Source organism: Trachemys scripta, chromosome 2, assembly GCF_013100865.1.
Source record: "Trachemys scripta elegans isolate TJP31775 chromosome 2, CAS_Tse_1.0, whole genome shotgun sequence".
In the NCBI taxonomy this organism is placed as follows: Eukaryota; Metazoa; Chordata; order Testudines; family Emydidae; genus Trachemys; species Trachemys scripta.
The window spans coordinates 248,396,535-248,421,331 of record NC_048299.1 but is presented as its reverse complement, the minus strand read 5'-3'; the positions used below and the strand labels follow the sequence as shown (position 1 = coordinate 248,421,331).

General features: G+C 39.5%; 1 protein-coding gene across 19 annotated transcripts in view; it reads right to left on the bottom strand.

Moving 5' to 3' along the window:
• Positions 1-24,797, bottom strand: part of RIMS2 (regulating synaptic membrane exocytosis 2) — a 767,247-nt gene that overhangs the window by 127,700 nt on the left and 614,750 nt on the right. For 13 of the 19 annotated variants that reach the window (XM_034763436.1, XM_034763437.1, XM_034763438.1 and 10 more), the window contains one exon: positions 22,136-22,168. The exons of the other annotated variants lie outside the window; for them this stretch is intronic. In XM_034763436.1, coding sequence (XP_034619327.1) covers positions 22,136-22,168 — 33 coding nt within the window. The remainder of the gene's footprint in view (positions 1-22,135; positions 22,169-24,797) is intronic. 19 annotated transcript variants of the gene reach the window in all.

Here is a 24,797-nt window from a genome sequence, read left to right as displayed (position 1 = left end):
GCAGCAGCCCTTTTCAGCCAATCTGCAGTGGCTGAAAGTATGAATAGTGCCAAAAGAAAGTACCAAAACAAATGCATGAGAGAGAACACGGGAGGTGGAAGGTAGCAACCCTCAAAGAAAATGGTGGGCAAATGTCCAAGCAAAAACGGCATCTCTCCAATCAAGCAAAATATAGATATGTACTGTGTATATAAATGGTCTGATTCTCCTCCCACTTATTCTGACGTAAATCAGGAATAACTCCGTTGCAGTCAATGGAGTTACACCAATGTAAACAAAAAGAAGGGAGTGGAGAATCAGGCCCAAAGTTTCTAGCTGACGCAATGTAACTAACAGCATTACTTTTCATACATTATTGTGACTAAGTCACATTAGATTTGACTGACAAACTTCACATACTATACATTTTTCCGAGGAAGATGAAGATTTGCAAAGGAAAATTTAATTTGTGAATGGAATCTGCTGTGTATTCAGCATTGTTGAAAATCTGCCCATTTATTTAGGCACCTAAATACAGGATTGGGGGGAACCTAACTTTCCCCCGTCCCACTGAAGTCACACACAAACCCTAAACATGGGTTTTAAGGAGAAATCTAAGTGGCAAAACAGGTCCATGTGCAGGCCCTCTGAACTATACTTTGAATATCCTCTAGCGATAGTTCTACTGATGCCACTACTTGGTACAAGAGAGGCCTGTTGACTACAAAACCTGCAACAGGAAATTGTGGGTGAGGAAGGGTGTGGAAAATAAAAAATAAATGTAATGTCCTATCAGCAGCATGCCCTTATGGTCTCTGCTTTTCCTTAAAAAAATCTAAAATGACCTAAACAAAAACAGCCCATCCCAAATACTAATTCTTGGAATGAAAATCAATGGGGGAAATGAATGAACAAGAAGAAAATGCAGGGATAGAGGCAGCTAATAATAAAGCATACAGTGAAAAACCCTAAAAGAAGATAAATCTAATGTATCCCACAACGTTTAAATCAGCTACTATATAAACCTGAACCAATAGTTGGAAAGCATCAAGGGACCACACTGACTCTTCGGTAATTTTCTATTTAATTAAAGTGCTTTTGATAGTGATTAACTTTATTTTTCAATAATTATTTTATTTCCTACTTTGAAAAGGGAGATGCAAGCGCTTTGATTAATAGATTGAAAGACGGTTGAATTTCTTGATAGCTTCTAAAAAGCACAGCTAAATGCATCCTCACTTGGAATATTTTTCTTCTTTTCAATGACAGAAATACCACACCAGTGTCACTAAAGATGAATGAAAATACTCCAACCCCTAGTTTAAAAAAATAGATTTCCATGAAAACAGAATATTTTGCAGATTAATCCATACTTTTTTGGTGTTTTTAATGAAAAGAGAAAGGGGTTAAGGGTAAAATATTAGCATTTTGGTTTTGCCCTATTATGAAATCATCATTTTTGTTAAACTTGGAAGAGTTCGCATTCTGTCATTCTTGCCATGAAAAGCTGAGGAAATTGTAAGAAATGGAGAAATATTACCTCTTGTATATAGAAAATCTCACAAATATTGAGAAATATCTCACAAAACAGAATGTCTGTTTTTATATATGAACACATGGCAAAGTGAAAGCTGATACTTTGCACAGCTCCAATTCTACCCCTCTCTACCGTGATACAGGTCTTGAACTTACAGCAAATATCAGCCATGTGCAGAGGCCTTCCGCAAGGATCAGTACACTATTTAAGCCCTTTACTACAGTGACGGAAGAACCTCTTCTGTTGCTGCAGTACATATCTATACTGCAGTAATGTAGATGCAACTCCATGGCTATAGTGTTTCTAGTGTAGACATGTCCATATATAGCACCTTCTACAGAATCTCTGGGGTAAATGTCATTCCTAAATTATCCAAATAAGATTATCAATATAAACATATGTTTTTGTTTTATTTTATATTCATATTTAGCCCAATTTATAGACTCACAGTTGATTTAATTATGCTGGGATACTTTCTGTTTATTGCAGAGAGAACTTTGCAGACCTACATTGTTTATAGATCCTCCCTTAAGTTTTAGCATTATTATTGAATTTTTGAATTCCTTCCTCCAAGAAATCTTCAACCCTACTAGTAAATCAATGAAAACTCTACAACTCCTATTTCCACTGCCCCCTATTTCCAAATCACAGCTGGAGGGAAGATGGTGAGAATTGACAGCCATTTTGATACATATCCTGGTTGGGAACAGGAAGGGAATGCAGGATGGCTGAATTGCCCTCGTGTCAAAAAAAAAGAAAAAGCCAAAGTTGTCTCAATGTTGTCTCCATGTAAGCTATTATATAGGCTAAGGTCCCAAACAGGTGGAGTTCATAGCTCCAACAATTTGCTTATGCTTTGAACCTCGTCTCAGAATTTTACTAATAGATAATATTCTATAAGTAACAGATCCAAAATAATTGGTGAGGAGCCAGAATAGCGGGCACTGTGTACCTCCTTCCGAACCCTGGCAGAGAAAGTGTGTCCAGGGGAAGCGGGCATGGCTGTAGTGCTGCTAAAATTCAGCATGCCAGGCTGCAGAATGGCTGCTTGGAGGTGCTTGAACATGGCCACAATTTAGAGCAGCCCTGAGAACATGCTGGCGGTGGGGTGGGAGGGGTGAACTGGCTCAGAGTGGGCACCGATGCACTGCTCCAGCACAGTTTACAATCCACATTTCTGTTTTTATCTTGAATTAAAGATTTAACTATTTCAATATTGGGTTCCTGATTTATTGTTATCATGACTTGGGGACATTAAATGTTGGCCTTATGTTAACAGTTTTAAAAAAGAGGCTCTAATTAGTGATGTGATTAATACATAATTTATTCCAAACCCAACTGTTTACAGGGTCAGATTTTTGCATGCAAGGAGATAAAAGCTCATTCAACTATATTTGGAGTGAGACAGTGTGAATGTGATTGCCTATTAAGCTCAAATAGAGGTGTCATTCTCTAGGGAAAGCCCAAAATGTATTTCTTAGGTTATGTTTTCTACTCCTAATTTTGCATCAAAGGAAATACAATACTGTATACCAGCTGTATAATACACATTCTGGCTAAATATTGTAGTTGTACATCGTCTAAGGCAAACACACTAAGAGATTTTGAATAAGCTGCCCTACCTGCATTCCCATTCTCTGGATCTGCTTTCTTTTCTTCTATAAACAAATGAAAGCAATGTGTAAACCAAAAACAAAAGGAGAGAAAGAATGCAGAAAATAATAATAAAAGTAAAAGAAATCATGCATTAAAGGAGTAAAATCCATCAAATTAATTTGAATTCATGAATTTGTCAACCAAACAAGTAAAGTGTGCTACACTCAGAAGGTTATTCACTGTGTATTAGCATGTACATTTTTGCACCCTTATTAGAGTTACTGGAGGGAACCCATGGGTATGTATGCACTTCCAGTCTCATTAAAACAGTCCATACAAAAGACAGCAACACAGTTAGCCTATGGTTCTCATGAATACGGTGTCATATAAAGAAAAACCCCAAACATACTTGTGCTATATGTTTTATGAAGCATATATAGCATTCAGTCAAGCAGGAATATTAAATGTCTCATTCCCCCCCCCCAGGAACTACTTTAAACCTTTCTTTAGATAACCAATTCTTGTAGCTCCCACAGGTCACCAGATTTAATGACAATGTTACTGTAGTTTTGTCTTCAAGCTGGGGTATGATGAAAAATAAAACAGAAGATAATAAAGGCAGTACACAGCCCTCAGTTTTTGCACATAATTCCTACTGACTTATGTCAACAGACATTTTGAATGTAGATCAAGGGCTGTATATGGACCTAAGTGTTTCTCTGGAAACAGGAAATGAAAATGAACTGAATCCCTATCCAAAAAGTTTGCCAGCACATACACTATACTTTGAAATCTAAGTTTGGCAATTAATGTATAAGCATTCAATGTCAAAAGGAAATTTACTTTTAATTAGAATTAGAAGTATATTTATTTTTCAACTCAGTTTCTCTCTTTCTCATCATAAGCCAAAATAAGATTAATTAAAAACAAAACTAAACCAAAACCAACCAAACAAAAATCACTGAAATGTTGATGGAACAAAAAACTCCAGCAGGTCACAAATCCAAAATTCATGGTATCATTCAAATTATTAAATATTTTATTTCAGAATTGCCACTTATTAGGGGAGCGTTTCCACATTATTATTATTTATAGTGCACAGACACCTCTGTCCTAGTGGAATAATACAAAAGATAAATCTTAAATAAATATCACAAATCTGACTTAATCTACAATTTGTAGTTAGCTACCAAAGGAAAGGGCCAAATCGTGCCTAAGGAACAACTCAAAGCAGTGTCAGGGTATATGTGCATCATACAAATATAGGCTCTTGGAATGCAGGGAAGGCATGGATAGTACATCATCCTTTGATGCAGCACAGCTTTCATTCACTTTCCTGTGGGGAATCAGCTCTCCTGGTCAATGTGGAGGGGAACATGGCAAGCCATCATTCTACCCCCTCTCTGCTCACCTGGGGAAGTCACTATTCTATAAGGTATATTAATATGCTTGGTCCCTGTGTATAGGTGCAGGCCTCCTATCCAGCCTTGTGCTATACACCTCCTATCCTATACCTTATCCTATACACCTCCTATCCAGCCTTGTGCTCTCATATACAGTAGGTCTTCATATAACCTACAACATGAATAGTATTAGAGAGACAAGGTGGGTGAGGTAATATTTTTTATTGGACGAACTTCTGTTTGTGGGAGAGACAAGCTTTCAAGCTACACAGTGTTCTTTTTAGAAGTACGTCCAATAAAAGATATGACCTCACTCACCTTGTCTCTCTAATATCCTGGGTCTGACACAGCTACAACAACACTGCATGCAATGTCATTTGGTAGTAAGTAATGGTAATTAGATATTTAGAAACAGATTATTTTTGCTCTTTCAAGTATTTTATTATTTGCAGTTACATTTATTTGTATTCTCTTGCCTTCTGTTATGGTATGTTGGCCCTGGCAAACTCATTTCATCTTCTTAATTAAACAAATTGCTAAACCTTTTGAGTTTTCATACATCTATGTTTTCTTTTACGCCGCTTGGACTCACCAATATGATGGCTAGGAATACAATACTTTCTCTCATTACTTTCTCAAAAGTATAGCTATCCTTTTTGCTATCTAAAAATAATTGTATACAAGGAATTATTGTAATTGGTTCAATCTAAAGTTTGTGAGAGTTAAGTGGCATCCATCATGATAATACCCTTGATTTGAGGCACAGATTATGATTAAAGATGTTCTAAATTATTTTCATATAAATATTGAGAAGAAATCTCTGTTCAGTCTGCAACAGCATCTAAAAATGTGGAAATCTATTTCTGATATGATGTAGGATAAACTTATTATTTTCCTCATATGCTGAGATGCTTTGAAGGACATATTTTTCCAACTGCCTAAATTACAAGATTTTTCTGCAGCACATCTTTATATGAGTATGTGGTTGCTAAAAAGAAGGGAGCTTGAAAGGAACCTGATATTTCGAAAGTGTTCAACACCAGTCCAGTGACAATCAGCCATTTTAAATGGTCTCAAATTGGACACCTTACTAATGACAAATCATTAGTCACTTCTGAAAATTCTGGCTCACAGCTCTTCTGGTTGCATTATCTTTCTGCCCTTCAGTGTGTGAGGCTGGTCAGGGGCTGGTCTCAATTACTTCAGTAAACTACACCAGTTTATTTTAGCTGGGAATCTGACCCCCATTTTTAATAAGCTCAAGAAAATTCCTTGAAGATCAATTAAGTGTTTTGAAAATGGAGTGACTTATTCTATGTGTATATTTGGTAAGAAAATAAGACTAGCTGAGCCTATAAGCACAGTTTACATATTTACAGCAATGCTGCAAGAGAAACAATTAAATAAGCTTGTGTATTTCAGTCTTTATGATTACTTAATTAGGCTTTTCTTTCCTTTCTATATCCTTCATATTAACCAATATTATTCCTTTTTTACTTTTCTGTGTCTTGAATTAACCTTAATATATAGACTGAAATCCTGATATTGTATCCTGTGTATGACCAGATGAACTGAATAAAGTATTGAACTCTAACTGTATCAAAGTTATCCAATTTGTCTGGGAAAGAAACAATACACTTCACGTAAGTGGATTTCTGTACATTGCAGAAATGATCTGTGTTGGGCCGCAGCTAGATTGGACTATAGGTGTGTATATCTGTGTTTCTTTCAAGATTCACATATTCCTCACTTTGCTACAAAACGGAATAGCCCCTGTATTTGACCCTTGTTTAACAACGATCCCTAAGCCTGCATACAATAGTTAACCACTACCTATGTTCCCCACAACTAGTCCTATAGGAAGAGGGGAAGAGTCAATGGAGATAACAACATTAAATATGAGCCCTAGGAGGATACGGGATGGGTTGCAGAGGATTGCAAGGGAGAATAGGAATCGAGAGGACTTGCAGCCAGAGAGAACAGGGGATAGACCCGAGAATCGCACCATCACCAGGAAAAGGCAGGTCTACGTGATTGGGGACTCCTTACTGAGAAGAATAGACAGGCCTGTAACCAGATCTGATCCAGAGGACAGAAGGGTGTACTGTCTGCCGGGTGCTAAGATATGGGATGTGAACCTGAGGCTGAAGACGATCCTAATGGGAGCGGGAAAGAAGCCACTGATTGTCCTTCATGTGGGAACAAATGATATGGCTAGATTCTCGCTGGAACATATCAAGGGAGACTATGCCAGGCTTGGGAAGACGCTTAAGGAAATCAAGGCTCAGGTGATCTTCAGTGGGATTTGGCCAGTTCCTAGAGAAGGGCAATAAAGGTGTGACAAGATTATGACGATCAACAGATGGCTCAGGCAGTGGTGCTATAAGGAAGGCTTTGGGATGTATGGCCATTGGGAGGCATTCATGGACAGAGGACTGTTCTCTCGGGATGGACTTCACCTGAGTAGGGAGGGAAATAGACTTCTAGGATGGAGGCTGGCACAACTGATTAAGAGAGCTTTAAACTAGGAATTTAGGGGAGATAATTGGGAGATGTCTCCACGCCGGATTTTAACATTGAGAGGGAAGAAAACGAAGGAGGAAAGGATACAGCTGTGGGTAAGAGAATGGACATAAGGAGGAAGGGTAGTGTAGATATCAGTCTAATAGGTGATACTGGCAGTAGAATGTCTGGGCCTAATCGGGTAAAGAATGTTAGCAAAGCCAAACAGCAAAAATTAAGATGTTTGTACACCAATGTGAGGAGCCTAGGTAACAAAATGGAGGAACTAGAGTTACTGGTGCTGGAAGTGTAACCAGATATTATAGGGATAACAGAAACATGGTGGAATAGTAGTCATGACTGGAATACAGGTATTGAAGGGTATGTGCTGTTTAGGAAAGACAGAAATAAAGGCAAAGGTGGTAGAGTAGCATTGTATATCAATTATGAGGTAGACTGTAAAGAAATAAGAAGTGATGGAATGGATAAGACAGAATCTGTCTGGGCAAAAATCACACTGGGGAAGAAAGCTACTAGAGCCTCCCTTGGGATATTACTTGTGGTGCGCTATAGATCACCGGGATCCGATTTGGATATGGATAGAGACCTCTTTAATGTTTTTAATGAAGTAAATACTAATGGGAATTTTGTGATCATGGGAGACTTTAACTTCCCAAATATAGACTGGAGGACAAATGCTAGTAATAATAATAGGGCTCAGATTTTCCTGGATGTGATAGCTGATGGATTCCTTCACCAAGTAGTTGCTGAACCAACAAGAGGGGATTTGGTTTTGGTGAGTAGTTAGGACCTCATAGAAGAAATGGTTGTAGGGGACAACCTTGGTTTGAGCGATCATGAGCTAATTCTGTTCAAACTAAATCGAAGGATAAACAAAAATAGATCTGTGACTAGGGTTTTTGATTTCAAAAGGGCTAACTTAAAAAAAATAAGGAAATTAGTTAGGGAAGTGGATTGGATTTAAGAACTTGTGGATCTAAAGGCAGATGAGGGCTGGAATTACTTCAAGTCAAAGTTGCAGAAACTATCAGAAGCCTGCATCCCAAGAAAGGGGGAAAAATTCATAGGCAAGCATCTCAGAGAGGTGATTAAGAAAAAGCCGAAAGCCCACAAGGAGTGGAAGATGGGAGGGATCAGCTACCTTATTGAGGTCAGAACATGTAGGGATAAAGTGAGAAAGGTCAAATGCCATGTAGAGTTGGACCTTGCAAAGGGAATTAAAACCAATAGTAAAAGGTTCTATAGCCATATAAATAAGAAGAAAACAAAGAAAGAAGAAGTGGGACCGCTACACACTGAGGATGGAGTGGAGGTTAAGGATAATCTAGGCATGGCCCAATATCTAAACAAATACTTTGCCTCAGTCTTTAATGAGGAGCTTAGGGATAATGGTAGGATGACAAGTGGGAATGAGAATATGGAGGTAGATATTACCACATCCACGGCCGAAGCCAAACTCAAACAGCTTAATGGGACTAAATCAGGGGGCCCAGATAATCTTCATCCAAGAATATTAAAGGAACTGGCACATGAAATTGCAAGCCCATTAGCAAGAATTTTTAATGAATCTGTCAACTCAGGAGTTGTACCGTGTGACTGGAAAATTGCTAACATAGTTCCTATTTTTAAGAAAGGGGGGAAAAAGTGATCCGGATAACTACAGGGTTGTTAGTTTGACATCTGTAGTATGCAAGGTCTTGGAAAAAATTTTGAAGGAGAAAGTAGTTTAGGACATTGAGGTCAATGGTAATTGGGACAAAATACAACATGCCAAACCAACCTGATCTCCTTCTTTGAGAAGGTAACAGATCTTTTAGACAAAGGAAACGCAGTGGATCTAATTGACCTTGATTTCAGTAAGGCATTTGATACGGTTACACATGGGGAATTATTAGCTAAATTGGAAAAGATGGGGATCAATATGGAAACTGAAAGGTGGAGAAGGAACTGGTTAAAGGGGAGACTACAATGGGTCATACTGAAAGGTGAACTGTCAGGCTAGAGGGAGATTACTGGTGGAGTTCCTCAAGGATCGGTTTTGGGACCAATCTTATTTAAACTTTTTATTACTGACCTTGGCACAAAAAGTGGGAATGTGCTAATAAATTTTATGGATGACACAAAGCTGGGAGGTATTGCCAATACAGAGAAGGACCGGGATATCATACAGGAAGATCTGGATGATCTTGTAAACTGGAATAATAGTAATAGGATGAAATTTAATAGCGAAAAGTGCAAGATCATGCATTGAGGGATCAATAACAAGAATTTTTGTTATAAACTGGGGACGCATCAGTTGGAAGTAACAGAGGAGGAGAAGGACCTCGAAGTATTGGTTGATCACAGGATGACTATGAGCCGCCAATGTGATATGGCCCTGAAAAAAGCTAATGCGGTCTTGGGATGCATCAGGCGAGGTATTTCCAGTAGAGATAAGGAGGTGTTAGTACCAATATACAAGGCACTGGTGAGACCTCATCTGGAATACTGTGTGCAGTTCTGGTCTCCCATGTTTAAGAAAGATGAATTCAAACTGGAACAGGTACAGAGAAGGGCTATTAGGATGATCCGAGGAATGGAAAACCTGTCTTATGAAAGGAGACTCAAAGAGCTTGGCTTGTTTAGTCTAACCAGAAGAAGGCGGAGGGGAGATATGATTGCTCTCTATAAATATATCAGAGGGATAAACACCAGGGAGGGAGAGGAATTATTTAAGCTCAGTACCAATGTGGACACAAAAACAAATGGATATAAACTGCTCATCAGGAAGTTTGAAATTAGATGAAGGTTTCTAACCATCAGAGGAGTGAAATTCTGGAACAGCCTTGCAAGGGGAGCAGTGGGGGCAAAAGACATATCTGGCTTCAAGACTAAGCTTGATAAGTTTATGGAGGGGATGGTATGATGGGATAGCCTAATTTTGGCAATTAATTGATCTTTGACTATTAGCGGTAAATATGCCCAATGACCTGTGATGGGATGTTAGATGGGGTAGGATCTGAGTTACTACAGAGAATTCTTTCCTGGGTGTCTGGCTGGTGAGTCTTGCCCACGTGCTCAGGGTTTAGCTGATCACCATATTTGGGGTTGGGAAGGAATTTTCCTCCAGGACAGATTGGCAGAGGCCCTGGTGGTTTTTTGCCTTCCTCTGCAGCGTGGGGCAAAGGTCACTTATTGAAGGATTCTCTGAACCTTGAAGTCTTTAAACGACTTGAGGACTTCAATAGTTCAGACATGGGTTAGGGGTTTGATATAGGAGTGGGTGGGTGGGATTCTGTGGCCTGCATTGTGCAGGAGGTCGGACTGGACGATCATAGTGGTCCCTTCTGACCTTAAAGTCTATGATTCTATGATTCACAGATCTTGTAGGGCCCTTTTTGATTCTATATGTCTATTTAGGAGATGGAATGAAGAGTACAGAATGCTAATTAAATTCCTAGCTGATTTTAAAGCTCAATGAAATATTCATCGCAAGTGTTTTTGACAAAATTTATTAGTATGAATGTGCACAGTGCAGCAAAAATTGCAACAAAAATAATAGGAATTGTTGAGGGCTATTAATATAAAACATTATGGCAGCAGTGCTCAATTCAGGGGCAACATGATTTAAAGAAATGTGCACAGGGCTAGAATCCCAGAGCTCCTCACTTGCATTCTATGTTTTCTGTAACAAAATAAAAATAAAAATAAAAATAGAAGGAGAGAAAAATTCTGTCAAAATTAGTATTATATTTTATGGAAAGAGTTTTATGTGAGATTTTTGTTTAAAGGGATAGTATCAGACATAATGGGCTCAAATAATAAAAAAACTAATACATTTATTTTCATTTAGTAAAAAACAAATGGCATTCAAATTTTTAACTATTTTGTTGCTTTTTAAATGTTGATGAGTTAATGAATATATATTGCTATAAAAAACTAGTATTTGGAAAATTGCCTTCTTTGATATTAATGAAGTTTTGGTTTTCTATAAATGGGTAGATTTAGATTATAGCAATGAGTGCAACTGTCAAAGAAAAGAATGAGAAGCTGGTTAAAATGTCAGAGTTGTGTGTATATATTGTACTTAGTGAATATGAATGAATCGTTGAAATGCTGTGTTTTATTTCTTTTTTAGTTTGATTTTATATTAATATATCAATTAAAAACACTCTGGGAAAGTCAGATCATTTACCAATAGCAAATAAAACACATATTACTAAAACACTGACTATGATTATCCCAAACTCGTGCCAGTACTAGGGTGACCAGATGAGGGAAAGAAAAAATCGGGACACATGGGGCAATAGCAAAAAAAAAAAAAGAGTCAGTCCCAGTCGGCGGAACAAAAAAAAAAAAACCGCTGCCGGCGGATATCGGGACAATTATGCAGGGCACACCCCGAAATCGGGGATTTTATCGGGACGTCTGGTCACCCTATGCCAGTACACAGTACTCCATGTTTTCCAAGGGTTGTGCTGGATTCTCAATCACTGGCACTTGTTAAATCAAGATTGGACGTTTTCTAAAAGATATGCCCTAGGGATCATTTTGAGGAAAATTCTCTGGCCTGTGTTATACAGGAGGACTAGAAGATCACAATGGTCCTTTCTGGCCTTGGAATCAATCATTCACCCATCACTAGCTTCTACAATTTAAATGTTTTTTCCCCTCAAACTTATACTAACATACAACATTAGATAGGTGAGTGCAACTTTTCTTTATGAATGTTGTTGAATCATTTTAATAAATATCATGCTGATCAGCAGAAAATATGAACTTTTAATTCTAAAGGAAATGACATTGATTAAAATGTAAAAAATGATTAAAACATAAAAATAAACTAGAAGCACTTCAGCATTATGAATTATGGCCAACCAATAGCATCAACCTCCTCAACAGATGCCCCAACATTCTTTGTGATAAGAAACACTTAGGTCATTTTCCAACCCCAAAAGATAAAAAAAATATATTGTTTACATCATATAACATATTTTTTCTAAACCCTTAGGCTAAAATAAATGGTATAACTATAGTAACAGTGGTCAACTTAGACCCTAAATCCATATTTAGGTGCCTATTTTTTTTTATAAAAGGATAGGAGGCTGATTTTCTGAGGTGCTGAGTACCCACAACTTCCATTTCATTGAGATGCCTCAATATGGGTTTAGGTACCCACTTTATAAAATATTAGCCAAAACTACTGTAAGTTACCACACTTATTTCCATACAAGGTAGAAAAGGAGGTAACCTTTTTGTAATTTGCTTTATAAAGAGTATAATAGCAACTTTGTGTTAACACTCACTAAAATAATAATCTTCTCAAAACAAACATTTTACAAGAGTTTTTTTGGACTAATTTTTTAAAAATGTTTGGTTTCAAATAGCAAAACTAGGACACATCAACAGCTCTGTACTCCTCTTACATGCAATAACAAAGAGTTAGGATTCCTTGAATTCTTCAAAGCATTCTAACTAATTCAATTTCTACTTCTATTTCTACCCCTTCCCCCGCCCCCCAAAAACCCCTATCACTTCCTCTGTATTCCAAAAAAAATATTTTACTGTATGCCTTACTTCCTGATTTAAGAAAGAGACTGGCTGGGTATTTGCCACTACTTTTATTCATATCCCATGAATAGCATATATTTAACAACAGTAAAACTCTTCCTAAGAGTAGGCCAAGCTGTGGTGTAATGGAGGAAAATGCCTATGTTTACCACCTGTTTCCACAGGATCAGCTAATACAGGTTGCATTTGAGGCCTTTAAGGACAGCCTCCAAGGAAACCAGCACGGCTATTCCTGGAACAAGCATATTGGCTAAACTGTACATGCTACCTGAATGAGGAGGATGCTGGGGTAAGAACACTGGCAAGCCTCATTCATACTCTACCTTGCATTATGAGTCTATCCTGATGCTCTTTATTCTTGCTGTCCACAGTTCCAAAGAAACTGCTGGTGGTGGCTGTTTTTCATGAGTGTTGTACTACAGTCCGGAGCTGTATAGCCAAAGTAGGCAAGTGTGTAAAAGCCACCTTCAGTGCCACCTGCAAGACCTACAGATATCTGACCCCTGACCTCTGGAAAGACACTGTATGCAGCAATTCTTTCCAGGGGGGGTTATATTATTATCATCTAGCTATGACCCACACACAGCCTGAGTGCAGAGAACTTGAATAGCTGATGTGGAAAGAAGTTAAATGTTTCTGTACAAGAAACAAAATATTTTTTTTTCAGAAAAGATCTTTATTATTTTAAAAGGAAATTTAAAGGAGATTGAAGAGTCAACCACAGTACTCACAGGGGAAGGGTGGGATGAAAACTCTTAAGTCACTGGAGTCCCTCAAGAAGGAGTATGTCTTTACTGTTTTCTATTTGAGAACTAGACATCATGTCTATTCTTGGCCTCAGACTGATACATTAAAAAAAGAGACTCCGAGGATATTTCTCATCAATTACACCAATTTCTATTACAGTGCCTAAAACATATTAATGATATTACTTCAAATTGACTGTAATTTGCTAAATAAATAACACTGCTTAGTAAAACCACTGAAGGAAATGACTTGGTGATCTAATCCTTAGGACAGAAAGACCAAGACTCACTAGAACCACAGGTTCAAAAAATGATAGGGTAAACTCAGTTCAATATTCTTCTGAGCTAGATACACTGAGTTGGTAAATTGCATATGTCTTTTGGAGGAGGCCTTAAAAATGAGGTCCTGACTGAGCTAAGTACAGTAGGAAGGCACAATCCTTGTTCAGAAGAGCTTACTAACTAATTTAATACAAGACCCAAAGGAGTGTAACAAATATTAGGGTGAAGTAGGAGAGGAAAGACAAAGATAACTACTAGGAGTGGGCAGTTATAGAGGCTTGTAATATGCAAAACTGGATGATTCAGAATTATTTAAATATTATGTTCTTAAACAAAACAAATAGTCATTGTGTGTGAGAGAGATTAGGATGCGGTAGGGAACGAGTGGTAGCAGACACTCTGGAAGGTTCATCCTTGCATCAGGGCAAGTGCCAGTAGTGGCAGATCATACTGCTCCCCATTTCAGGGATGGCAGGAATCAGTGCAGCCTAATGCATAGGCTTGGGCAGCTCTGAGTACTTTGTGGAGGCAGAGAACCAACTCAGGTCTTCCTTCCTCCTATTCCTGTTCGTCCCTGTGTCAGCCATCCTTTGAGATGTTATATAAAATCATTTTTGGCAGAGTTGGGAATAGAATCTACATCCCTTAATACAGCAGATCCAATTCTCATCCACCTGGATGGACTGCCTCTTCGAAAGGACCTGTAAAATCCCTGTGGTTGGCCATGATGTCTGAAAAATGGAGCAACTTCTGTTGCATCCGAAGAAGTGAGGTTTTTACTCACGAAAGCTTATGCCCAAATAAATCTGTTAGTCTTTAAGGTGCCACCAGACTCCTTCTTGTTTTTATTTCAAAATGTTATACTTCCTCCTGTAGTGGCTTGTGTAAAGAGGGTAACAGCCTACCCTGGCTGCTAGCCATTGCAATTACTCCTTTAGTTTAAGTGGTAGAGGTTTAAGCTGTATTGCTGAAGGGCTAGGGTTCACTTCTTTCTGATGACCCTGAAGGAAGTAATGCAACTGCATATTGCTTAATTTGTTTTTTTAAACAATCCAACAAGCCAAACAACACTAGGAAATTACATGCAGAATCTAATTTCGTAGAATGTTATTAACGTTTCAAAATCAAGCTCTCAAAAGTTATGACATGCCAGAAGTATGGTTGCCCATGCAACCTAAGTTCTGTCTCTTTGTGCATATTCATTATGGTACAGTCTTTAATTACATGATCACATACTATTTTGTCCACAGGATGGACAGTGCTCAGGCAACTGTTCAGTATTTCTTCTTTATTCTCATCATTCAGTTGTGGTCTCACACCTTATGTAGTACTCATCATCCAAACTCTGCACTGAATATGGAACTATTAATTTCCTCATAGGGTTTTCTATGGTACTCATCACTGAAGTATCTGAGTGCCTCACAAAATGTTAATTTATATCCACAACTCTCCTTTGAGATACAAAACCATTATCGTCACTATTTCGCAGATGAGTACAAAGAGCATAAGAACAACATTTGCATGTGTTGACCAATTATGTGGCATAATTTTTCAAATACTTAGCATTTTATAGTTTTAAATGAATAATAAATGAATCTTCACAACACTCCTGCCTGAGAGGTAGCTGGGTAACTATTGCAGATGGGGAACTGAGATAGAGCGGCACAGTGAACTGCTTAAAGCTACACCGGGAGTCACCATCAGAGTTAGCATTAGACAGAGGGGCCTCCTGGCTCCCAACTCTGGCCAGAGGTTCCACAGCTGACACTTACTTTTGCTGCAATTGTGAGTGCTCAGCACTTGTGAAAATTGGGCCCTTCTCATGTTGGGTTCCCAAAACATGAGGAACACACAGCAAAAATCTGGTTTCAGTAACTCACTTAGAAAATATGTGGCAGAGGCAAGAAGAGAATCAAGCTCTCCTAGGAGGCATTCACCTGCTTTAACCACAAAATCATCCTTTCTCTGCCTTATTTTTTACACTCCTCCTACACCTTCTACAGAAAATATGACACATTGCTACATATTTCTGCCTCATTCACCACACAGCCCTAATTCATTTAGTGAGCTCAGTGCATTCTGTGCACTGAATAATGCTGGGTCCTTTGGAAAAAGTAGTATGTGATCATGTAAATAAAGATTGTATCATAATGCATACACACCATGGGGCAGAATGAAGGTTGCATGACCTACCTCAATTCTGGCTTTTCCTAAGTTTTGAGAGCTTAATTTTGCAACCTTCATAAAAGTATTTCAATATAGCTTTACTGTCAGCAATATACTGCACAGCTGGAGTGCCAGATATAGTTAAAACTGGCTAAGAATTTCTATCCTAGATCATTTCCATTCATACTTTTCTGAAAAATAAAATTTTCCAGGCCTTGTCTCTGACTTAGATGAATGTTGCGATAGGGAGGTGCTAAGTCAATTACTCATGCATTATGGGTGGTACATCCACATCTGAGTATGTGAAAATAGTGTTGTCAATTAAGAAGATACCACAGAATTACAATATATGCCCATGTACTGTATCTGACCTTGTTCCTGCAAAAATTAATGTGTTTACCTTGGTATAAATGAGTAATTGAGGAAAACGACAATCATGCATGTTTCACAGAATCATAGGACTGAAAGGGACCTCGAGAGGTCTTCTAGTCCAGTCCCCTGCACTCAAGGCAGAACTAAGTATTATCTAAGGTGTTTATCTAACCTCCTCCTAAAAACATCCAATGATGGAAATTCCACAACTTCTCTAGGCAATTTGTTCCAGTGGTTAACTACCCTGATAGCTAGGAAGTTTTTCCTAATGTCCAACCTAAACATCCCTTGCTGCATTACAAGCCCATTGCTTAAATGGGCTTGTTTGTAGGATTGTGACCTCTCTGGGCACATACACTGCAGCAGGCATTGTGGCTCTATTGTACAAAAAAATATGAGATGCTGTTTTTTGGTTGCACATTCCTAAATGTTTTATTCATTCATTCCTTACACAGACATTATTAGCATATTTAAACATTCCCTGGTTTGAACTCTATGCTCAATTAGATATGTTCATATTAATATTAAAATAAGTTAGCATTATATGTAGCATTATATATAGTGGACCCAATGTGTTATTACAGAAACAGAAGAGAACATCTTAAATAAATCCAGGTCTCTCTGCTCCCCTCCTTTGACAAGTATAATTTGGGCTTCCCTCTTTTTACTCTGAATGATTGAGTCCTTGGTTCTCCTGTTACCCTCTCTCCCAACCAATGAACTATGGGCTCTTCTATTTCTCCCCACTATTAAATTAATTCTGTGCACTTCCCTCCTCCCCACATTTCTTTGCATGCTCCTCTATTGCAGTCAGTGTTACCGACACTTCCAAATTTGATCACAAGTCTCAATATTTGTTTTGGTTTTTTTAAGCCCCAACCCCAATGGTCAGTCAGCTGCGAACCAGCTGAGCGGCAAACAGTGGAGAGGCTAACAGAGGGAGTCTGACTGGAAGTTCGCGTGGGGAGAGCCCACTAATGAGGCTATCATCTTGCAGGCTTCTCTGAGTAGTTCCTGCAATAGCTGAGGAAGCTCTTAGAAGGAAGGTAATATGGATGGTGAGCAATCGGCTGTTGTGACCTGCACAGGATGTGCCATGTTTGTCTTTCTTCCACAGGACAGAAGCGACTTTGTCTGTACAGAGTGCAAGCTGGTCTCCATATTGGAAGAGAAGGTTCAAGGTCTGGAGAAACAAGTATCAACCCTGTGTTGCATAAGAGAAAATGAAGATTTCCTGGACAGACGTCAGGATATGCTTCTACGGGCACAACATTCTGAAGAATCAGATCAGGCTGCACAGCGGGGACAGAAGGATGGTGAAGTAAGTTGGTAGCATGTGACCTCCAGAAGAAGAAAGAGGAGCGTCCATGTACCAGCAATGCAGATACAGATGAGCAACCGTTTTCATGTTCTCTCCACAGGTATTAATGTGGAGAGTGTACTAGATGATACATCTGAGGGAAGGGAGCAGAAGGAGACTCCATCGATAGGAAGGCATGAGATGCACTGTCCTAGAGATAGGGGTTCCATGACCACTGCTCGCAAGAGAAGGAGGCAGGTGGTGGTGGTCAGGGACTCCCTCCTCAGGGGGACTGAGTCATCTATCGGCCGTCCTGACCGGGAAAACTGAGAAGTCTGCTGCTTGCCAGGAGCTAGGATTCACGATGTGATGGAGAGACTGCCGAGACTCATCAAGCCTTCGGATCGCTACCCCTTCCTGCTTCTCCATGTGGGCACCAATGATACTGCCAAGAAAGACCTTGAGCGGATCACTGCAGACTATGTGGCTCTGGAAAGAAGGATAAAGGAGTTTGAGGCGCAAGTGGTGTTCTCATCCATCCTCCCTGTGGAAGGAAAAGGCCTGGGTAGAGACAGTCAAATTGTAGAAGTCAACAAATGGCTACGCAGGTGGTGTCGGAGAGAAGGCTTTGGATTCTTCGACCATGGGATGCTGTTCCAAGAAGGAGGAGTGCTAGGCAGAGACGGGGTCCACCTAACAAAGAGAGGGAAGAGCAGCTACGCAAGTAGGCTGGCTAACCTAGTGAGGAGGGCTTTAAACTAGGTTCACGGGGGAAAGGAGACCAAAGCCCTGAGGTAAGTGGGGAAGTGGGATACTGGGAGGAAGCATAAGCAGGACAGCACAAGAGGGGAGGTCTCCTGCCTCATACTGAGAAAGCAGGATGATCAGAGAGTTATCTTAAGTGCCTTTACACAAATGCAAGAAACCTGGGAAACAAGCAGGCAGAACTGGAAGTCAAGGAATTATGGTGTGATTGGAATAACAGAGACTTGGTGGGATAACTTACATGACTGGAGTACTGTCATGGGTGGATACAAACTGTTCAGGAAGGACAGGCAGGGCAGAAAAGGTGGGGGAGTTGCATTGTATGTAAGAGAGCAGTATGACTGCTCAGAGCTCCGGTATGAAACTGCAGAAAAACCTGAGAGTCTCTGGATTAAGTTTAGAAGTGTAAGCAACAAGGGGGATGTCATGGTGGGAGTCTGCTATAGACCACCAGACCAGGTGGATGAGGCTTTCTTCCGGCAACTAACAGAAGTTACTAGATCACAGGCCCTGGTTCTCATGGGAGACTTCAATCACCCTGATATCTGCTGGGAGAGCAATACAGTGGTGCACAGACAATCCAGGAAGTTTTTGGAAAGTGTAGAGGGCAATTTCCTGATGCAAGTGCTGGAGGAACCAACTAGGGGCAGAGCTCTTCTTGACCTGCTGCTCACAAACAGGAAAGAATTAGTAGGGGAAGCAAAAGTGGATGGGAATCTGGGAGGCAGTGACCACGAGATGGTCGAGTTCAGGATCCTGACACAAGGAAGAAAGGAGAGCAGCAGAATACAGACCCTGGACTTCAGAAAATCAGACTCTGACTCCCTCAGGGAACTGATGGGCAGGATCCCATGGGAGAATAACATGAGGGGGAAAGGAGTCCAGGAGAGTTGGCTGTATTTTAAAGAATCCTTATTGAGGTTGGAGGAACAAACCATCCCGATGTGTAGAAAGAATAGTAAATATGGCAGGCGACCAGCTTGGCTTAACAGTGAAATCCTTGCTGATCTTAAACACAAAAAATAAGCTTACAAGAAGTGGAAGATTGCACAAATGACCAGGAAGGAGTATAAAAATATTGCTCAGGCATGCAGGAGTGAAATCAGGAAGGCCAAATCACATTTGGAGTTGCAGCTAGTAAGAGATGTTAAGAGTAACAAGAAGAATTTCTTCAGGTATGTTAGCAACAAGAAGAAAGTCAAGGAAAGTGTGGGCCCCTTACTGAATGAGGGAGGCAACCTAGTGACAGAGGATGTGGAAAAAGCTAATGTACTCAATGCTTTTTTTGACTCTGTCTTCACGAACGAGGTCAGCTCCCAGACTACTGCATTGGGCAGCACAGCATAGGGAGGAGGTGACCAGCCCTCTGTGGAGAAAGAAGTGGTTCAGGACTATTTAGAAAAGCTGGATGAGCACAAGTCCATGGGGTCAGATGCACTGCATCCGAGGGTGCTAAAGGAGTTGGCGGATGTGATTGCAGAGCCATTGGTCATGCCTGACTAACCTAATTGCCTTCTATGATGAGATAACTGGCTCTGTGGACGAGGGGAAAGCAGTGAACGTGTTATTCCTTGACTTTAGCAAAGCTTTTGATATCGCCTCCCACAGCATTCTTTCCGGCAAGTTAAAGAAGTATGGGCTGAATGAATGGACTATAAGGTGGATAGAAAGCTGGCTAGATAATCGGGCTCAATGGGTAGTGATCAATGGCTCCATGTCTAGTTGGCAGCTGGTATGAAGCGGAGTGCCCCAAGGGTTGGTCCTGGGGCCGGTTTTGTTCAATATCTTCATTAATGATCTGGAGGATGGCGTGGACTGCACCCTCAGCAAGTTTGCAGATGGCACTAAACTGGGAGGAATGGTAGATACGCTGGAGGGTAGGGATAGGATACAGAGGGACCTATACAAATTAGAGGATTGGGCCAAAAGAAATCTGATGAGGTTCAACAAGGACAAGTGCAGAGTCCTGCACTTAGGGTGGAAGAATCCCATGTACTGCTACAGACTAGGGACTGAGTTGCTCGGCAGCCATTCTGCAGAAAAGAACCTAGGGGTTATAGTGGACGAGAAGCTGGATATGAGTCAACAGTGTGCCCTTGTTGCCAAGAAGGCTAACAGCCTTTTGGGCTGTATAAGTAGGGGCACTGCCAGCAGATCGAGGGACGTGATCATTCCCCTCTATTTGACATTGGTGAGGCCTCATCTGGAGTACTGTGTCCAGTTTTGGGCCCCACACTACATGAAGGATGTGGACAAATTGGAAAGAATCCAGCCGAGGGCTACAAAAATGATTAGGGGGTTGGAGCTCATGACTTATGAGTAGAGGCCGTGGGAACTGGGATTGTTTCGTCTGCACAAGGGAGAATGAGGTGGGATTTGATAGCTGCTTTCATCTACCTGAAAGGGGGTTCCAAAGAGGATGGATCTAGACTGTTCTCAGTGGTACCAGATGACAAGGAGTAATGGTCTCAAGTTGCAGTGGGGGAGGTTTAGGTTGAATAGTAGGAAAAACCTTTTCACTAGAAGGGTGGTGAAGCACTGGAATGGGTTACCTAGGGAGGTGGTAGAAACTCCTTTCTTAGAGATTTTTAAGGTCAGGCCTGACAAAGCCCTGGCTGGGATGATTTAGTTGGGGACTGGTCCTGTTTTGAGCAGGAGGTTGGACTAGATGACCTCCTGAGGTCCCTTCCAACCCTGATATTCTATAATTCTATGATCTTATTACATAAAAACCTCTGGTTTTAGCCATCATAGCTGCAAAGAAAAACTTGAAAATTTGAACCCTAAAGGCTCAAAAAACTAGAATGGAACATCTATTGTCTTTAAAGTATCAGAATTTTTATTCAGTGTTGTGATTTCAGAGCCTGACTCACGATTTTTGAATCCTCAGCGTTGACAATACTGCTGCTTATAGTGGGCTCTCACTTTCCTAAGTCTTCCTCTCCACCTAACTCCTCTGCTGTCTATTCTCCATCCTCACTAAGGAGAGCAGCAATGGCTCTAGTCACTCCTTCCCCACTCCTTTTAAAGGATAAGTAGCAATTCAGCTGTTATAGGTCCTGTAAAAGAACTCTGCTTCCTGCCCTACATTCCCCTCCTGAAAAATGAGGTGAGTGAAGGGCTGCTCAATAGTTATCCTCCCTCATCACCTACTATTAAAAACAGCAGCAGTGATATGAAAGATGAAATCTCCAGAAGAAATAAGAGGTACACAGCCTTGAGAAAAGTACTGAACAACATAGATATTAATCACTACATAAACAGCTCTCCAATGTTTAGTCATTACATCCTTATTTTCTTATCACACCCTTTTTGGTATGGGAGAACAGTGCTTGAACTCTAACAAGTTTATCTTCTAAAATCAATGCTGCATTTGATTAAGTTAAAGATCAGGATCTCAGAGCATCGAATGCAAGCTAATGAAAATCTTCAATTTTGAAACTACCTTTTCCACAAGAAAGAAAAAGAATGCTAAAATATTTGAGTTTCTGTAACTTCTGGAACAGTTTTTGAATGCAGTGATAAACCACACCTCACCAGTAGGCAATGTGAGTTGACAGGGATCTTAGAAGCTAACATAGAAAGAAAATGGATATGGGGAATAAGCAGTAATTTGGGGAAACTATAATAGGTAGTTTGAAATGAGTAAGATAAGGTATTTTTTTATGTGTATGGCACCATTCCATTTACTTCAACACTTAGTATTTTTTGTGCAGTACATAGTTTACATGCACTGGTAAAATAATTATCTATATACAGATGGTAAACATCTAAAATTAAATTTTTACAATCATGAAGTGTTTAAATATATTGAGGGGACAAAAAGGGGGAAAGTATGTGAGATGGGATATGATAAAATATACAGGACACATAAAATGAAAAAATAACAGAGAGAAAAACAGTAGAAGAGACAGACCTGAGTTTCTTCTTCTTGATGATTCCGCTTCTTCTGTGATCACATCATATAATGGACAGACATAGACAAAGGAGATGGGCGTGAGTGGATGTACTCAGAAGGTAAAAACTGACACTGAGGGAAAGGGTTAAAAATTGTTTTAAAGAGAAGCTTGTCGTGCAGAGTTAGTATATGGGGGTAAAATAACACAACACACGCCAAAAGGAAAAAGAAAGCTGAGAAAGAGCTGATTAAACTACTATTGGAGAAAAAGAACCAGAAAGACAGAGTTAGTATAAGAGATGAGGAAATAACAAATGTTACAGTTGACTGCAATGCCAGTCCTGGCAGCGAAGCTGAGGAAAGACTTGGTTAGCAAAAGATAGGCTTATTAGCAGTTACCACTTTGTTCATGACATGGATTAAGCTTCTTGAAACAATATCTATTTAAAAGCAAGTAACTTTTTTCTTTCCTTAAATGAAGCTTAAAGATAACAAACCTTGATTTCATTCTTAAATTGCCAACATTGGGAACTGTATTATTAAAGTATTTTAATTATTTATTTTCCTTTCTTATTTATGCTGAACCAAACTTCAGTTTATCCAAAATTACAGATTAATAACTGGAAAAGGATAAAAAAGCCCAATATTTTCCAGAATTCACATAACACACCCTGCAAATAATCTGTGTTATCATAACATTGTGCTACTGCAATATTATCCAGCCCAAACTGTAGAACAAGGACAATAAAAACAGAATATATAATTATTTTCTCTCACATTCAAATGAGTAGATAACATTCTAGTCCCCTCACTTGTAAACCAATTATAGATGACTTACAGTACAGGATATTTATATAAGTCAAGTGCATGAAGCAACTGTGTCCTGTACCTTACATTAAAATGTAGCATTCAAAACCATTCACTGCTATCTAAGACATGAGTATATTTTGGGGAGAGTTTCACTCAGTTTCTATTTCCAGTTAGAGGGTGGAGGGAAGTAATCTTCAAAGGTAGTGGAAATTACACAAATGTTGGTGACCTGCCAACATCAGCAACATAAATGCATTCTTGTCTTCCAAAACATAAGTAGAGCCAAAATATCCTGGCCTAGCTTTAACTTGAAATCCATACTGATCCCGAGACTTTCCTCATATATTCATCCCCCAATCAGAATTCATCTGCAGGCACTATAAAAAGAAGCCCAGAAAAGCTTGGGCAATTGTTTTGCAATCAGTGTTGTCATTCCAAAAAAATTATATAAATTGGAACACATCTGCATAAGTCAATAAATTGAAAATGATGCTAAAGACAAAACTTAATGTTACCTGTTACCAATTTAATGTTGTGTGTTCTAAGTGCTCTGAATGACATTTCTAACTTTATTCCATGTTAAACTAGAGCTGGCATACTGTAACCTATTACATACTGACAAAGCCAAGATTCTGCAAATCTTGTATAATAAATCAACTTGTAAAAGACACATCTGATATTTATTTGTGCTAATTGAATAGGAATTTGTTTACAATTGGGTACTAATCAATGAGCATATATGAAAGCAGTAAAAAGTTAAACAAAAAAAATACCAGAGCAGCTGAAAGCTTTGATAAGGACTGTTATGTACCTACATTTTGAAAAGGTAAAATGTTAGGATGAGTATGTATCTTTCTAGATAGGCAAGACATATATGTCATAAATCAAGATATGAACAAGTGAATACAAAAGATCAGCTTTTCCTAGGTACTAGATATCCTGTATTGGCAATATGCAAACATGATTGCCACAACCATATAAAAAAGTCCAACTTCGTTAAGCTCTTTGAACATGTTTTATGTTGTAGTCACATGTCCCTGAAACCCACACTATTAACTCAACTAAAAGTATTATTAGAAAGTGTAAAACCAATATGGAAAAATATAATATCTCTCTCTCGACCTCACATTTTTCATTGGTTATTTTTAATATCCAGCCGTTTGCTTATCTTAGAAAAAGAAACTTGCAGTTGGCCAAATCTCTCTGTAAGAGGTAGTGAAGGGGAGTTTGGCCTGAGTAAGGAATAAAGCCCCAGTTTTGCGATGGGATCTACCTACGAGAACTTCCAGCAAACAGGACTCTATGTGGGCATAAGATTCCATAAGGGAAGCTCGTCTGCAGGATCAGGTATATGATTTAGGCCCAAATGATCAATATCTAGCTTCAATAATATTAATAACATGTCACAATATTTGCTGCCAATTCTCGGGCAACACTTGTCATGAAAATTTGTGTGTATTTTATTTACCGTATGTACTCGTTCATTAGCCCATTCGTTTATAAGCCGACCCCCCAAGATGGTTAGGTAAAAATAGCAAAAACTGTATGACCCTATATTTCAGGGGTTGGCAAAGTTTGGCTCCTGGCTGTCAGGGTAAGCTGCTGGCGGGTTTGGACATTTTGTTTACTTGGAGCATCTGCAGTCATGGAGCCCCTCAGCTCCCTGTGGCCGCGGTTCGCCGTTCCCAGCCAATGGGAACTGCGGGAAGTGGTGTGCCAGGTAAACAAAACACTCCAGGTAAACAAAACGACAATGTATTAGATTAGGGATCGGCAACCTTTGGCATGCGGGTAAGCACCCTGGCAGGCTGGGCCGGTTTGTTTACCTGCCGTGTCTGCAGGTTCGGCCAATCGCGGCTCCCACTGGCCG